At 41.8% G+C, this 18,589-nt stretch overlaps 1 protein-coding gene across 5 annotated transcripts in view; it reads left to right on the forward strand.

Annotated features, from left to right (window-relative positions):
- Positions 1-18,589, forward strand: part of LOC140193984 (protein GREB1-like) — a 458,873-nt gene that overhangs the window by 382,624 nt on the left and 57,660 nt on the right. For 2 of the 5 annotated variants that reach the window (XM_072251261.1, XM_072251260.1), the window contains exons 2-3: positions 11,969-12,169; positions 13,451-13,546. In XM_072251261.1, the coding sequence (XP_072107362.1) occupies positions 11,978-12,169; positions 13,451-13,546 (288 nt within the window). In that variant the 5' untranslated portion in view covers positions 11,969-11,977. Of the gene's footprint in view, positions 1-8,997; positions 9,124-11,968; positions 12,170-13,450; positions 13,547-18,589 lie in introns of those variants that run through there. The other 3 variants (XM_072251264.1, XM_072251262.1, XM_072251242.1) reach the window with 3 other exon arrangements.

Consider the following 18,589-nt stretch of genomic DNA (forward strand, 5'->3'; position numbering starts at 1 on the left):
CAACTACTCTGACTACTGGCAGTTGCCTGGTTGTGTTAATGGGAGATGCATTGTGACTCCTGCGTTCAACGTCAGCTCTTCACAAACGGGAGTAATCTTGTGTAATGAGAGGCACAGTGGATGAATATGCAAAATACTTGTTGAAATTGTAACTCAGCAGTAAAGGAGAAAGCGAAATGCCTATGAACAAAAGCACTATTCTGCTCATAAACATCTTCATTGTTGAGGCTCATTCCCAGAATACTTGGTCCAACCTGACTCAAGACCAATGCTTGGATTTTTAAATAACAGCTTTGGACTCAATGAAAGGCAAAACACTCGACATCCAAAAATACTGTTGAGTTGTAATTACAGATTTAATTTCAAGTCGCAAAGCTGATCCTGTAGCCAATAGCATTTATAAAACAAGGGATTGGTATAATCTGTCAGTGCAGGAATTGTTTGGCATACAATTTATTTGAAACTTCTGGTTAAAGTCAGTGAAGCTGGAAGAGTTTTGACAGTTCAGTTACTAGAATTTGCATAGTGCAAAGCTCTCATTGAATAGACCAGATAACCACAATCCTGTGCTAGCATACATAAGCTTGTATGTCAAAAGCTGACAACAATTAGAATGTACAACAGGCTCACAGCAGTAGTATGGTTTTGTACGTTCATGTTTTCATCAATATTAAGAAACTCTAGCTCAAATGTGGAAAGAAAGAAGACACCATGGGAATTATTCCCCAGTTAAAATACTCTGTGAAATATCAGATGACTCCAGCTAACATTGTTTTTTTCCAAAGATGGAGCAACAAGTTGGTCAGTATCTATATCTAATCATTCTATAATTCTCTGATTATTCATGGATTTATCTCAGCTAGTAGCCGTGCAGAGTAAATGCATGGATTTGTATTGTGAGATGAAGACTTTGCATGTTTTGTTAATGAAATAGAATTTGCTATTTTCACAAAGTGTCACAATTGTAAATTTCTATGTTCAGTGAAAAGATAACATACAAACATGGGAACTTTTCCATTCAACCATAATCTTTATTCTCCCTTCTCTCCACGCACCTATTTCAATTCCAGATCCTTTATGTGTTTGCTTGACAAAAATTGATCAATGTTAGCATTTTCTATTATGCAGTCCTCAACAGCTTTTTCAGTGTAGGCATTAGAGCTTGATTATACTTTGTGTTAAGAAGTAATTTCTGTTTTTAACTCTTTGAAGTCTTGCTTGCATTACTCTACACTGAGGCTGAACAAACTTAGTAACGTGCGGAGGACAAAGGCTGGGTACACTTCATATCCAGACCCAGCTTTATGTCAGCTGTTACTGGCACACCTATTGTGATGCTATTCATGTGAATTGAATCACAGACCTTCTGAAAAAGAGATGAGAGAGGCTATGTTTTGTTTGCAAAAAGCAGCCTGCTGGAGAATCTCAATGGTTCAGGCTGCATCTGTGGAGGCAAGCAGATAGTTGATGTTTCAGGCCAAAACCCTGAGTGTGGAGGGGAGATGAGGAGAAGGGGTGAGGCTGGGGCTGGCAGGTAATAGATGGAACCAATTGATGAGTGAGATGATTGGCAGATGGATCAGGTAGGGGGAGGGCAGGGTGGAGAGAGACAGAGGCTGGAAGGTAGTAAGGGGAGACAATTTAGGGCTATGGGTTTTGGAAGAAAGGGAGATGTGAAACCGCATAAGGAAAGGATGAAAGGCAGATGGAAGCAGCGGGAAAGGGAAAGGAGATGGAGACACAGTGGGTTAGCCAAGTAGATGATGGACACATGGAGCCAGATGGGGAAACCAAGTAATGGGAGGGTGTGGGATTGGAAAGAATCTCTGTGGATCAGAAAGAGAGAAAAAAACAAATACAGGGTGCAGATACCTGAAACTAGAAAATTCAATCTTTGCACCAGAGGGTTGTTGACTACCCAGGGAGATCAGGAGGTACCGTTCTTCTAATTAAACTTTGACCTCATCCTGGCAATGGAGAACAAAGAAAGACAAGTTGGTGTAGGAACGTGAGAGAATTTGAAATGGCACGGAACTGGGAGGCCAAGATAGTTCAATCGTTCAATTCTTCTGACTTTCAATGGCGGCTGACAGTCCAACTTAAAGGTGCATTACTACCACCAACTGGACTGAAGTGTGCTGTAGAGAACTGGGAAATAATTCCATTTAATATCATAGAATGTATACAGTATACAACCTGAAATTCCTGCTCTTCACAGACATCCACAAAAACAGAAGAGTACCCCAAAGAATAAATGACAGTAAAAACATTAGAACTCCAAAGACCCCTTCTCCCCCTCCCATGCACAAGCATCAGCTAAGCATCAACTCTTCCCCCTCTCTATTTAATTTAACAAAAAGCACCAGAACCTACCACCCACCAAGCAAGCAATAGCAAAGCCCCAAAAAGAGATCATGATCTTCAGTACAGACAGCCATGGGGACAGAGTGCAAATGTTTGTCAAAATGATTGCTTAGATAATGCTTTGTATAGAAGATGCATGTGAATCTCTGCCTCATTTGTTTGTGTCCCTGGATGTGATGAGGGAGGATGTATAAGGATAGGTGTTGCACCTCCTATGGTTCTAGGGAAAGCGATGGGAGGGTGAGTGAGTGGGTGTGATGAAAAGAGTGGTCCCAGTGGAAAGTGGAAAGGATTGGGGAGGGGACAATGTGACTGGTGGCAGAATTTCACAGCTAGTAGAAATGATGAAGAATGATGTGCTGAATTTGGAGGCTGATAGGATAATGGTAAAGACCAAAGGAACTGTATCTCTGTTCTGGGTGAAGTGCAGTGAGGGAAGTGGAGGAGTGAGGAACACACGTTTCCTGAAAAATGAGGACATTTCAAATATTGTGGAACAGAAAGCATCATCTCAAGAACAGGTGCAGTGGAGATGGGAGAAATTGAGAGAAAAAGGATAATGTCCTTACAGAGACAAGCTGGGAAGAGGTTTCATCAGTTTCTAAAATCTCTACTCATTAATGAAAACGCCTTGTAGAGCACATGTACAGGAGAAGTCAGAATGACCGGCCTGATAAAAGATCACTGGTTGTCATTGTTCATGGTCCTCCCAGCCTGCAGAAAGACTACAGCACTGAAACCAGTGGGGCTTTAAAGGGCTGCATAGGGGTTAAGGTCATTGTGGCCTTGTGCACCCTCTAAAAAACAAATGGTGTGGTGATGGTGGATTGGTGTCACGGGGTGAAGAGAGGAGTGGGCTGGGATGAGAGTGATCTGGCCTGATTTATCCTTCTTGATGTGTAGTGTCCAGAACCAAATTAACTACTCCTGACCCCTAACCCCCACCTGGTTTAACAAGAACTTTGTATGACCAATCACTTCAACAGAATTGTGTTGTACAGATATTGAAATTCGAGCTAGAATCTTTTAATGAGGGTATAGCCTCAATGCTGATTATTTTTAATCCTGGGTGAGGGAAAGTCTTGTAGCCACTAGGTAGTCTAATAAACCGTATAAGTAAATAGCTGTATTCAGAGTTGTACTACCTAAGGTTTTGGCAAAGGATTTCACATCAGTGACAGATAGGCTGTCAACATTTAAAATTCTGTAAAAAAGTATGTCCACCATTTTTTCCAGTATCCTTTTACTATGTGTGAGCACTACAGCACCTAATGCATGCTGGTCTCCAATAGCGTAATGGGACATGCAGGAAAACCTGCCTCCAGCTTTCCAAGCAGATGGTAAATGGATCACCTGACAGAGGTGCAGAAGATCCCACAATTAAGAGCAGTGAATTCCCCTCAGTACTCTGGTTAATATTTATCATCAGCTAACAGTCTATCTGGTCACTGCCACATTGCTATACACAAATAAAACACTGCACTTTGTGAGAGCGACGACACTTCCAACTTGCCTCATTTTTGGATTCCATACTTTCGGATTCTGGAAAGGATGTAAAGTCTGAATACAGCTGTTTGCTCATACGGTTTATTGGACTACCTAGTGGCTACAAGACTTTCCCTCTCCCAGGATTAAAAATAATCAGCATTGAGGCCATACCCTCATTAAAAGATTCTAGCTCGAATTTCAATATCTGTACAACACAATTCAGTTGAAGTGCTTGGTCATGCAAAGTTCTTGTTAAACCGGGTGGAGGTTAGGGGTCAGGAGTAATGCATTTGGTTCTGGACACTACACATCGGGAAGGATAAATTCAATGTGACTCATTGAATGAGAGAGGACCAATTTATACATGAGCTAATGTTTTGCTAGGTCTGCTGTTTGACTACTTTCCAGGCATTTCTTTGGTTCATTGCATCATTTTGCAAAGTTAGCTTAGTCAGTAGAGGTGTGCTCTCCTTGCATCTAACCTGGGTGCAGTCATGAGTGGTGTCATGGGGCTGCCTATGAGCACAGAGGACAGATGGGACCAGTAGTGATGTCAAGATAAAGCTGGGGAATTTGCCACAAGGAAGAGGGTATTGAACAGAAGGCCCGAGGCATAAAGAGTATTTTGTGCTACATCACCTTTACTAAGGAGCAATATGATTTTGGCATGGACTAGATGGGCTGAAGGGCCTGTTTCTGCATTGTATTTCTCTATGACTCAAATAAAGAAGATCTTTGCTTCAGCAGGGAAGCTGCTATTGAGCTTTGTCACCTGTGGCAGCAACGATTCATGCTTTAAACTAGTCTGTGTACAACATTCTCAGTGGCTGGTAAAGTTTTTGTCAACCACATTTTTTATGCAACCTACAGTCCACCAGGGAGTGATGTCAGCAACCTCTCTCAGCCCTTTGCTAAATTAAAGAAGTCATCAAATCTCTGAAAATCAGAAGAAGCACTCAAATTACTTTTGCTTTTTGCAGAGCAAAGCTATACACATGAGGATTTTGTCACAGAGGCACGGCATCTTTCCGTCTGTGTTGGGTGCCATTAAATGCCTAAACTTTATCTTGTGAGCTCTCTATCAGCAGCTGTGCTTATTGACCAGTCAAAGGGACTCTGTTTACTCAAAGTTCAAAGTAAGTTCATTATCAGAGTACATCTATGTCATCATATACAACCCTGAGAATTATTTTCTTCCAGGCTTTCTCAATAAATCAAATAACTGCAATAGAACCGATGAAAGATTTGGGTGTACAGTCAATGTGCATAAAGCAACAAACTATGCAAATATATAAAGCAAGAAGTGTTAATACTAATAATAAATAAATAAGCAACAAATATCGAGAACGTGGGATGAAGAGTCCTTGAAAGTGAGTCTATGGGAACATTTCAGTGACTTGGCGAGTGAAGTTGAATGAGGTTATCCCCTCTGGTTCAGGAGCCTGATGATTGAGGGGTAATAACTGTTATTAAACCTGGTTGTGTGAGCCCTCAGCTGTACCTTCTTCCTGATGGCAGCAGCGAGAAGAGAGCATGACCTGGGTGTTGGGGGTTCCTGATGACGGGTGCTGCTTTCCTGCAACAACTTTCCATGTAGATGTGCTCAGTGGTGGAGAGGGCTTTACCCGCGATGGACTGGGCCGTATCCACCACTTTCATAAGATTTTTCATTCAAAAGCTTCGGTGTTTCTATGCCAGGCAGTGATGCAACAGTCAATACCCTCTCCACCACACATCTATAGAAGTTCGTCAATGTTTTAGATGTCACGCTGTATTTTCAAGGAAATGGAGGTGTTGCTGTGCTTTCTTTGTAATTGTTCTTGTGTGCTGGGGCCAGGACAGGTCCTTTGAAGTGAGAACACCAAAGAATTTAAAGTTGCTGACCCTCTCCACCTCCGATACCCCAGTGATGGACCTCTGGTTTCCACCTCCTGAAATCTATAACCAGCTCCTTGGTCTTACTGACATTATGTTAGAGATTGTTGTTGTGGCACCACTGAACCACAATTTCAATCTCCCTCATATCAATTGGCCTACAATAATGATGTCATCAGCAAACTTGAATACGGCATCGATGCTTTGTTTAGCCACACAGTTACAAGTATAAAGTGAGTAGAGCAGGGGACTAAACAAACAGCCTTGTGGTGCACCTGTGCTGATGGAGATTGTGGAGGATGCCAATTACATCAATTATATAATACAGGTTTGTGGCCAGTACACTTTGAAGCAGGTATTACTTTTTTTTTATCCTGTGATACCAGGCCAACAAGTTACAGCCTGGTTGATTCCAGTGATTCTATCTGGAAATGGATAGTGAAACAGTCAGGGGTCTAAGTCCAGCTGTAGAAAAGGCCTCCAACATTACATAACTATGAGAAAAGGCATCAGACCTATGTTTCCTACTTCATTTCACTGCAATGCCAAATACTAGCTCCAAATTCATAACAAAACCGCAATGGTCACAACGTAAAACACACAAATTGCTGGAGGAACTCAGCAGGCCAGGGAGCGTCTATGGAAAAGAGTAAACAGTCAATGTTTCGGGCCAAGATCCTTCATCAGGACTGTCACAACAACATCAACAGTAAAAAAAAAGACCCAATTGCACCGATACCTGATTCATATACTGTACTTATTTCTTTTCCTTCTTGCTTCTACAACTGGCCTTTCCCAATGGCCAAGTGTTGAGAGACGGACTTTCGCTGAGATTGCCATATGGCTTCGAGGTCAGCCTTGAACAGTACTGGGACTAAACTGTCCAGATTCTGAGTGCAGTATCACAGTGTGCGTTGCAGCAGCTGAATTAAGATGACACGTAATCCAGCAGGGTATGCTGCCATTCTGAGAGGGGGCACTCGCCAATGGGACAATTCCTTTCTACAGGAACAGTGCACAGGGGCTCCAATTCTTGGACATGATATTAGGGAAAAATAGCCTATCATTGAGAGGATCTGGAGCTCAGTGAGGAAGTGTGATCAGTAAACAGAAAAGCTTGCAGAAATGGTGGATGAAGAATCAGAAGGTCTGAGATGGAATGGTGAAGTCATTTGTGATAACACTGGCAGAAGAGCTTTTTTCTCATTCCTTGATAGGTCTCCAATTGAAGATTGCTATCCTTGCAAGTGGAACAAGTACCACTGTATATCTCCTGTATATCGGTGAGACCTGACATAGATTGGGAGACTGCTTCACCGGGCATCTACGCTCCGTCCACCAGAAAAAGTGGGATTTCCTGATGGCCACCCACTTCAATTCTACTTCCCATTCCCATATATCTTTACATGGCCTCCTCCATGGCCGCGATGAGGCCACATTCAGATTGGAGGAGCAACATCTTATATTCCGAGAAACACACAATAAATGCTGGAGGAGCTCAGCAAGCCGGGCAGCATCTATGAAAAAGAGTAAACAGTTGATGTTTCGGTCTGAAACCCTCCACCTTATATTCCGTCTGGGAAGCTTCCAAACTGATGGCATGAACATCAATTTCTTGAACTTCCAGTAACTGGCCCTCCTTCACACTTCACCATTCCCATTTCCCTCTCTCACCTTATCTCCTTACCTGCCCATCACCTCCCTCTGATGCTCCTCCCCTTCCCTTTCTTCCTTGGTCTTCTACCCTATCCTATCAGATTCCCCCCCTTCTTCACCCCTCCTCCTCTCCCAGTTTCAACTATTACCTACCACCTTTTACCTTTTACTTTTTCCCTTTTCTTCCGTCCCTCCACATTCTTACTCTGACTTCTCATCTTTTTTTTCCAGTACTGATTAAGGGTCTCGGATGGAAACCCCAACTGTACTCTTTTCCATAGATGCTGCCTGACCTGCTGAGTTCCTCCAGCATTTTGTGTGTGTTACTGTGGATTTCCAGCATCCGCAGGTTTTCTCGTATTTGTGGCTCCAATTGAATAATCTCACTCTCAACAGGCTGCTAAATCTCACCCCTCTTAACGGCCCAAAACTTCCAGTACCGGTAGCGCTGTAAGTGTAGCAGCTGTGGCAAGTAATCACGGCTGCCAGGTCTTTCACTTAGTACTATTGCCACAATAAGAAACAAGTTAATTCTCGACCTCCCTACCCACTGGGGTCACTAACCGAGGCTGTAACCAGCATTTTTCGTTTAAAAAATAAAATCAAAATTAAAACAATCACTGTTGATATCAGATACTGAATTCAATAAACAGTTCCAGTCATGCAAGTGTTTAAAAAAAGTCTTTTAGGACAATCAGAAAATATTGTTTGTTTTCTCCTTATGAAAAGTTAAGAGATGTAAACAGATTCAGTAAAATATTATATATCTTTCTTTCAAAGTTCATCAGAATTTTCGTTTTGAAACTATTAACCAAGAACGTCAAGTGCAGGTTAAAAATTTCGCCGATGAATCTGAACAAAACAAAAACTGATTGGCAAGTCAGTGAAAGGTTCCTTGAAACGATTACCTTATTCGTTTTATGCAAATAAAATCAGCTAAGCATATATCGTAGAAGTACTGAAGTACCGACGGTCGCCTGATTGGTTGAGCAGATCACCTCAGGTTGAGCCCGACGCCTGATGTATCAGTCATCATATTACAGGCTAATGACTGTACCCAGGACATTGCGAAGACAGAATTCTCGGGAAACAGCACTATCTCCTCGGACAGCAGAGATTTTCCCCAAGATATTTTAATAACCAATACTGTATATATCTTTGAATAATGAAAACAAAACACAAGAAGCCTTAAGATCCCGATATCTTCTGTTTATCAAATAGTTCTGCATTGTTTAAACTATGCCCCAATGTTACTATTCACATCCTCCCTCCCGTCCTTTCAAACGCCAAAACACCAGAATTCCTTTCAACTTCCCGGCTTTAAGACACTGCATATTCTGTCTTCTGCCCTACTGCCTCATTAGGTGCCTAGCTAAGCTTTTGAGAGCTCCCCTGCAAAGAAGAATGTGGAATGTGTTGTGCAAATGGGGGTTTGTTTTTGTATGTGTGTGTCAGCGAAGAGGAAGTCAAACGGCAGAAGCAGAACCTAGCGGGAGCTGGGTCGCCAGATGTCGGCAGCGCTGAGCGGCGAGGCCCCGCCTCCTCGCCGCGGTTCCCGTCCCGCCATTGGAGCGCCGCCTTCGGGTGCTGGTGACGTCAGAGGAGCCCGGTCTGACTCCGGCTGCGGGTCGTCCTTGCCGCACACGCTCAGCTTTCGGCTCAGGGGACGGGATTCGGCCGAGCGGCTGCACGTAGCGTCGTTGAATTCAAGCCTTGGAGTTGTGTTTCCCGGCAGTGTAGGTGAAGCTGAGGCAGTGGGGTGTTGGTGAAGTGAGGGGGCAGGTGTGACTGTGTTGATGGTGGTGGTGGTGGTAGCTGGGGTTGGGATGAGGGTGATGGAGGGGGTTTGCGGCAGGAGTGGGAGTGTAGCAATGTGTGTGGTGACCTGGCTGTTGGAACAGGTATTATCCTCAAGGAGTTCCGTAGCTGATCTATCATTTTCAGTTATTTAATCACAAACCTTAATGGTTCCTGTTGTTTGTCGAAGGAGTTGAACACTCTCTCAGTAAGTCGGCGGTTCATCCTGTATGCATCAAGATCTCGGACAACGTTTAGGCGCGTGCTGCAAGTAAAATTCACGGTGCGGAAATGACCAACCTAAAGACAGGATCTGACCACCCACCCACCACTGATATTCACTGGCATTACTGTCTGTGAGTTCCCCACTCTCAATATCCCGCATGTCACCGTTGACCAGGACTCCACTGGATCAGCACTATATACCCTGGGCACTAGAACAGGCAAAATGCTGGATGTCCTCTGGCAAATGATTTACCAGATGATACCTCAAGGCCTTTCCATCATCGCTGAAGCCAAAAGTGTGATGGCATACACTCCCCATATATGAGTGCAATTTCCAGCATTTGAACAAGGTTAAGCAGCCTGCTTAATTTACTGCCCCCCAATATTTATCCTCTGTCACATATGATATAGGAGGCCATTCAGCCTAATGGGTACTTCTCAGTCTCAACAAAGCTATCACATTGCTCCCAATCCCACTCTTTATTTCTCTAAAATCCTGCAACATATTCTCAGTCATATGGGTAATGTAGAATGGTCAGTTAATTTACCAGTACATCTTCAGGATGCTGGAGGGAACCAGAGTGCCCGTTGGAAACTGATAAGGAGAACCTGCAAATTTAACTCGGATGTTTGCCAGTATCAGTATTGAACACAGCCCCATACAGCTGTGAGGTAGAAGTGCTGAGTTGTTGTACTGCTAACGTGTGCCGTCTACAAATTATTGTAGTTAAGAATCTATAATCAGAAGGAAAAAGTCAGGAAAGAAAAAATTGTGGTACACCGTGCTTGCAAGTGTAAAATTATTGAATCAAAAGCAAAGTACTAATCTTGAGTTGAATCTTGGGATAAGTTTTTACTTGTATGTAGGTTTTGGATTTGTTTTTTTTTCAAGGTGAGCTTAAGTTTTCAAATACATTTTGTTGATTACAAGCAGGTTGTAATCTGTCATACAGATGACTTAACTATCCTGACACCTATAGAAACTTGAATGAATATCTAAATGTAGATGCATTTTACATACCTTAAAATAATCCATTGTAAAATTGCTTTGAAGTCTTCGCTTGTAGAAAAACTTTGAAGTGAAGGGTGTGTGGGTGAGTGGACGGGGAAACGAGATGAAAAGGAGATGGGTAGAAGTGTAATAAAATGCATCCAATTGTGCATGTGCAAGTCAAACTATAAGCAGAAAAACAGAAATCTACAATAGCAAGGGAGCAAATAAAACTGAAGTGGTAAGGTTCTTTAGTTGGAAAGTAGGCTTTTTTTTGAGAAGTGTTCACAAAAGGACATCCTCCTGGAGGACTTAACCATTTTAGATTGTTTGATAATTGAGATACTTAATTATGGGTCAAATAATTTGGATTGGGAGTTGGAACAAGAAGTTGAAGAGGAGGTAATGATGCAATAGGGAAAGTAAAAGTCCAGAAAAGTTAATGCTTCATGATTTGTGTGGATTTTCTGATGAAACGAAAAAATTCCAGGGCTGCATTAATGGCTTTGTTCACTGTACTACTTTGTGCAGTTTTTGTTGTTTTACGAACATCTTTAAATTTACTTACAGAGGCAGATAATAGTTGTGTGGTTTTACTTCATGAGTTGGTAAAATACTTGAGTTTGTCATCTGAATCGAATCGTTTGCTTGACCTGCTGTTTGTTTGCACCATTCTTTTAGTCTAACAAAAGTCTTCTGGCATCCTGTTCTCTTTTGGATTAGAATTTGGTGATGCTCCATAAATTAAAGCAAGTTACCCTCGGGAGGCTAAAGAAATTTGACATGTCCCTTTTGAATCCTTATCAATTTTACTCAATGCACTGTAGAATGCATCCCATCAGGATGCATGGTGGCTTGATATGGCAACTACTCTGCCCCATGACTGCAAGAAACTATAGAGAACTGTGGCACTCAGCATATTATGGGAAATAGTCTCCCCTCCATAGACTCTACCTATACTTCTCACCTCAGTAAAGCAGCCAACACAATCAGAGACCCCACCTACTCCAGACATTTTCTTTTCTCCTCTCTCCCATCAGGCATTAGATAGGAAGGCCTGAAAGCATGTAACAAGAGTCTCAATGATAGCTTCTATCCCACTGCTATAATGTTCCCTAGCAAGATAAGATGAATACTTGACCTCACACTCTACTTTGTTACGACCTTGTCCCTTTTTGCACTTTTTCTGTAATTGTTACACTTTATTGTACATTGTGTTATTGTTTTACCTCATTGCACTGTGTAATATACTGTATGAGCAGTACACAAGACAAACTTTACACTGTACCTCGGTGCATTTGGCAGTAATATTCCAATTCCAACCGTAGCTGGGGATACACTGACAACTTGAAGGTACCACTCAGAGTTTAATTGTGAAATTTCCAATCTGAGGTAGTAGCTCTAATATTAAACCATTCAGCAAATTTCCATTTCAGAAAACTTCTAAGCTTGCAGTTCATTTCCTGTGCTATCTTTATCCATTTAGTATTATTAAGGCATATTTCTTGGCATGTACTTTTAATAGAAGTAAGTGGAGCTGCTTTGCAAGTAAATACTTGTTTTGTTTCAAAGGCACAGACCATGAATTACGTTGGACAATTGGCTGGCCAAGTGTTTGTAACAGTGAAGGAACTTTACAAGGGATTAAACCCTGCCACTTTATCTGGCTGCATTGATATCATTGTTGTCCAACAGCCAGATGGCAGCCTCCAGTGCTCCCCATTCCACGTTCGCTTTGGGAAACTAGGAGTACTCCGATCCAGGGAAAAGGTGGTAAGTCAGCAATGGCCTTTTGGTCTATTGGGACATGTTCTTTTACGTACAACAATAGCTAGTCAGGTCATTTTATGTTGGAGTGATTGAATATATTAAACATGTCTTGAGCCCAGTTAGAGCCTCTTAGAAACCTACAGCACATTACAGGCTCTTTGGCCCACAAAGCTGTGCTGAATACGTCCTTACCTTAGAAATTACCTAGAGTTACCCATAGCCCTCTATTTTTCTGAGCTCCGTGTACCTGTCCAGGACTCTCTTAAAAGACCCTATCATATCCGCCTCCATCACTGTCGCTGGCAGCCCATTCCACACATTCACCACTCTCTGCATAAAAAAACTTACCCCTGACCTCTCCTCTGTACCTACTTCCAAGCACCTTAAAACTGTGCCCTCTTGTGCTAGTCATTTCAGCCCTGGGAAAAAGCTTCTGACTATCCACACAATTAATGCCTCTCATCTTAAACATCTCTATCAGGTCGCCTCTCATCCTCCGTCGCTCCAAGGAAAAAAGGCCGATTTCACTCAACCTATTCTCATAAGGCATGCTCCCCAATCCAGGCAACATCCTTGTAAATTTCCTCTGCACCCTTTCTATGGTTTCCACATGCTTCCTATAGTAAGGTGACCAGAACTGAGCACACTACTCCAAGTGGGGTCTGACCAGGGTCCTATATAGCTGCAACATTACCTCTCGGCTCCTAAACTCAATCCCACAATTGATGGCCAATGCACTGTATGCTTTCTTAACCACAGAGTCAACCTGCACAGCAGCTTTGAGTGTCCTATGGACTCGGACCTCAAGATCCCTCTGACCCTGCACACTGCCAAGAGTCTTACCGTAAATACTTTTGTTGGATATCAAGGAAGTAATGTGATGTTAGTACTGGAAAGAACAGCCATAATCTCACTCAAATATGCAACTACAAAATAGAATAGGATTTTGCTTTCGTGCAGCTATTGAATCTTTCTGTAATAAGCAAAACTGTGTTTTCATTAGTAAATTAAAAAGCCAACTTTGTATGAATAAAAGAGGACACTAATTTGAAATGTGCCCCAATGCTGCAGGCAATCAGGTAATCTGAAAGGTAACTGTGACTAAGAGCATTATGTGTGACAAAATCTAGAGTTATATCCTTTTGGCTGCATGTAGATTGAAATGATTTAGATAAAATAATGTGTACACTGAAACAAAATCAACATTTAATTCTTTTGCTTTTTCATCCTTGGTCATAAGTATACACTTGTTAATTGAAATATGTTATAACTGAACATTTTTAGGTGGATATAGAAATAAATGGAGAACCTGTAAAGCTGCAAATGAAGCTGGGCGATAATGGGGAGGCCTTTTTTGTTCAAGAGACAACAAATAATAAGGTAATATCACATTGTTTCCAAATCAAACTTAGATAATTGATAACTGAGAAATTAGCTTATTCCATCAGCGGTATTATTTATCTCTTCGATAGTATTGACTTTTATACATGTATTTCCTTTATAACAAACTAAGAAATATTGGCTGCATAGTATATAGTTTGATTTTTTACAAATTTGATAGCTCTCCAAATGCTATTTTTCCTCTTTTCCCAGTTGACTGTATTGAATTTCTGAAATGCATGCTTGCATGACTGAAATATATTAAAAATATTTTGTAGTTAACAGACCAAAAATGCCATCATTTCACCAAAAAATTTCTTCTATGTCCCCACAACCTTGCAACTTCTTTCTGATTTAGACTTGTTCCCACATTGTATATCACATAGAAAAGTAGCTGGAAAAAGCAGTGTGAAGTGAGTGGTTGGGAAGAATGTGCAGAAGGAAATGGATCTTTTTTTTTTGGATTTGGAGTTTCACGTGGGAAAAGGTGAAGTTATTCCACTTTGGTAGGAAAAAGTGAAAAGCATGATTTTGCTCGAGAGAGGCTTTGGAATGCTGCTTGAGGATCAAGGTGACCTTGTACATGATGCACAAATATTATCATGCAGGTAGGGCATGTAATTGGGAAGGGAATTGGAACATTGCAGAGTAGGTAGAGTATAAAAGCATTACGGCAACTGATATGATAGTGAAATTATCCTGGAGTACTGTATGCAGTATGATAGTGAAATTATCCTGAGGTGCTGTATGTAGTCTCCTTATTTAAGAAGGGATCCCCTGGCTTCTACTCAGGTTATGTGGTACACATTGTTGAAAGGAGCAAAGATACAAGGCTGCGGGGCAGAAACTATAGAGCAATACTTATTGTAGCCCTGGACTAGAGCCCGTAAGGTAGTGACCCATGTAGGACAGGTGACCTTGAGCCAATGGGATGGAGATCCATCAGCTGAGGAATATTATAGGAGTCAGGAACTCCAAACATGAGTGATGGCTCTCTAGGGGATTTACTATTTGTGGATGTGAGGTGCCCTACAAACTTGGTGATTTGAAACAGGACTATGAGAAACACATAGCCAGCAGCAGAAATTCTTTTTTAACTGGTATTATTTCCTGTTCTTTGACTGTTCGTGGAAAGTCAGGAAAACTTAGTAGTGTGTAAGCTCAGGTGTGCTTCTGATGAGACAATAAAGGTACTTATTGGTAATTACAGATTCTCCCTGCGTATGTCCCTGATCATTATTATAAGGGATGATTCTTGTAACAAAGTAAAACCAGTCCTAACCTTGTAACTTCTGTGAAGCAGGAGATTTCTGGTGAGGGTAGGTTGTTTGTGAGGTGGTGCACTCCCTCTGTCATTGACCCTGGGCTTTCGATTTATGGACTCGTGATTTTCAGTACTTTCCTGACATTGAATGATCATGGACAGGGGATTATGAAGAATCAGTGTGGATGTCACGTTTTTTTAAGGTGCTCAGAATGGTGCCTGCTTCAGGGAAATGGTATCAGGCCTGTGACTGATGTGGCCTCACTTAAGGGATCGGTGTTTATTTATTTACTGAGATACTGTGCGGAATGGGATCTTCTGGCCCTTCGAGCTGCAGCACCCAGCAATCCCCTGATTTAACCCTACCCTAATCACAGAACAATTTACAATGATCAATTAACCTATCCATGGGTACGTCTTTGGACTGTAGGAGGAAACCAGAGCATCTGGAGTAAACCCACACACTAACAGGGAGAACGTAGAAACTCCTTACAAACAGCAGTGAGAATTGGGAACTTGGCCTTAAAGAGTTTGCTGACAGTAATTTGCTTATTCTTCCAGTTGATTTGGAGCAGGGGCTCCCAACCTGTGGTCCAAGGACCCCTCGTTCAATGGTAGGTGTCCATGGCATAAAAGAGGTTTAGAGGATTTAGCAAGCGATATTGGTAGTAACTCTTCAGTGCTACAAGGTGCCTCTTGGTGGTGTCCAAGAATCTGAAGCAATTAGGAGGGCAGGGATTACTGCTGCCCAATAGACTGTTTATGCTGATTCTGATAACAATCTTCAAACACCCTCTTTCATACTTGACCAAACATCATGTTGATGTATTGAAGGCGATGGTGAGTTTCATTGTAAATCTGCCTTCAGTATTTCCCTAGATATAGGAAGTAGTTTCTCGGGATTTGGCTGGCATTGGAGACAATTCACTAAAGATTTACCAGGTTGTCCTGGGGTGCAGAAGTTGAGGAATGGTTGAGCAGATTGGGGCGTATACACGTTGGAGTTTAGCAGAGTCTTGTTGAATAATGGAAGTTGCTGAAGGAATTCTACAACTTGATTCTGAGAGGATACTTTCCCTTTGGTAGGAGGTGAATTGAAGATGTAGTTTCAGAATAAGTGGTTGTCCATTTAAAATGTAAATAAGGAAGATTTTATTTTCTCTCCAGAAAGTTGAGAGTCTTTAGGATTCTACTCAGCAATCTGTGGAGGAGGAATTAATAAATGTTATGTAGTCAAGGCTGTGACAGTGTGTGTTGCTTTAGATTTCCAATGTCTACAAAGTCTCTTGTGTTCATAATCGCAGGGGCATCAGTTAATGAGGTCTAGAGCAAGTTAGCTGTGCTACAGTGCAACAAACTAAAGGGCCTGAATTGCATATTCCTGCGCTTCTCTCTTTGTTCTTGCACCAGACTTCCTCTTACGCAGCAGCAGTGCGAGGGATTTCACAAGAAGAACTACAGTTCAAAAAGATGGTTCACTTCTATCTTTTCAGTGTAAGCAAGCATTGGCAATAAATGCAACATTGCCAGCAGTGCCCACATCCCAATAATAAAAGTTGATATCCTTGACAAAACCAAAGCTGATCCATGAAATTATTTGTATTATTTCTTGTACAACTTGCCTACTTTTAAATGTGTGATCTAGACTGTTACTCGTATACATGCACCAACCTGGGGTACTTGGGGGTGTACCTGGATGACAGACTTGAGAGGAACACCAAAACAGAGGCTGTGTACAAGAAGGGCATAGTTGCCTCTACTTCCTGAGGAGACTGATGTCTTATGGAGTGAAGGAGAGGCCTGCATACATTTTCTACCAATCTGTTGTCTTCAGTACAATCTTCTATGCAGTGGTGTGCTGGGGTAATGGCATCAACACAGGTGATGCCAATAGGCTCAATAAACTGATTAGAAAAGCTGGCTCTGTTTTCGGAGTCAAATTGGATACATGGTAGAACAAAGAACCTTATGGAAAAACCTGGCAATTCTGGACAATGTTTCTCACCCTCTGATGCCACCTTGGCTAATCAGAGGAACATTTTTAGTAATAGACTAAGGCAACTGTGCTGCTCCAAAGAGCGCTACACGATCATTCTTACTCTTGGCCATTAGGCTCTAAAATGAGTCAACCGAGAGCCAGGGAAGTGATGAATCCCCTCCTGTTTGTGGTAACTTGTTTTTTATTCTTTCTACTTTTCTTTTAATATGTATATCTGTGTACTTGTAATGCTACTGTGACACTGTAATTTCCTTTGGGATTAACAAAGTATCTATCTGGTCTTTAGATTTGTCACGACAATTTTTTCTATTGGCAGTTTAAAACAAAATATTGAGTCCAGCATAAATGAAAGTTGGAAGATAGATTTCTTGAATTGGATCACGATTAGGGCATTTATTTTCATTTGCTGCATTCTCTGATGTAATTCCTTGTCATTGAAATGGAAATTCAGTTTATATAGGGTGGTAGACAATAGAGAAATTAGCACCTGTGAACACACAATAAGCATACACCTGCTGAATCTCATTAGGCATTGGATGAATTGTGTATTTGGTGGTTCAGTAGCAATTCTATAAAAGTAGGCAGCAGGCTGACTGGTATAGGACAGGGAAAGTGGCTCATGCATTGCACCATAGTGCATATTCTTCTGGGCACAGACTAGAAGGGCCGAGATGGCCTGTTTCTGTGCTGTAATTGTTACATGGGCAGATCATGAAGCAGAGCTGCAACTTCAGCCAAGGCAGGACCACCAGGCTGTTGACAGAGCAGAATAGTAGTCCTCTTGATAACAAGTCCTCTAAACAACCAATAAATTAAATAAAGGCATCTTATCTCACATGAAAGCTCATCTTAAATTGGAGCTGTAACAGCATGTGAAAAATAGCAAGCAGAAAAAAACTTGCCACATTGCCCTTTCCCAGAAATACTCCAGGGGCATGCTAGTCTTTGTGTTGGCCTATATGGAGATAATAATAATAGGCATCCGTTAGTCTCATGAGACCATGGATTTGTGCCTTGGAAGGTTTCCAGGGCGCAGGCCTGGGCAAGGTTGTATGGAAGACCAGCAATTGCCCACGCTGCAAGTCTTCCCTCTCCATCCCACCAATATTGTCCAAGGGATGGGCATTAGGATCCATACAGCTTGGCATCGGTGTCGTCGCAGAGCAATGTGTGGTTAAGTGCCTTGCTCAAGGCCACACACGCAGCCAAGGCTCGAACTAGCAACCTTCAAATCACTAGACGAATGCCTTAACTACTTGGCCACGCACCAACACGGAGATAAAGGGCTGAGTTTAAAGACTGTAGCAGAAATAGCTCCAGAAGGCATGTAAGGATGAAGTCTGAGTAATCCAAGCTGGAGATACAATGGTGCGTATCGAATGATGAGGTTTGGCCTTGATACTGTCAGAAGATAGGCTGGTTATGCAGTGTTAATGATATCAGGAATGGCTGATCATTTGCACCTAATTGATTCATTACCGTTAACTTTGTGAATTGGATGAAGGTGCTATTCCTTATTTCCACATGTGTACAAGAGTGCTGTCGCTGTACAAATGGGAAATGTGACCAAACTTGGTAAGGTGGAGTAGTCCTGTTTTTCCCACCCAACTTCTTCCCAGAAGCAAGCATAAGAGTGGTCAAATGAATTCCTGTTTGATCTGAAAAGGAAGGTATCAGTATTGATTATTATTGTGGAGTGGTGGCTATTGTGTTAAAGAAAAAGCCTTCATTAGGTAATTTGTTTTCAACTAAAGTGAATGGAATGCATTTTTTTCAGATT

Source organism: Mobula birostris, chromosome 2 (assembly GCF_030028105.1).
Source record: "Mobula birostris isolate sMobBir1 chromosome 2, sMobBir1.hap1, whole genome shotgun sequence".
Taxonomy (NCBI): Eukaryota; Metazoa; Chordata; class Chondrichthyes; order Myliobatiformes; family Myliobatidae; genus Mobula; species Mobula birostris.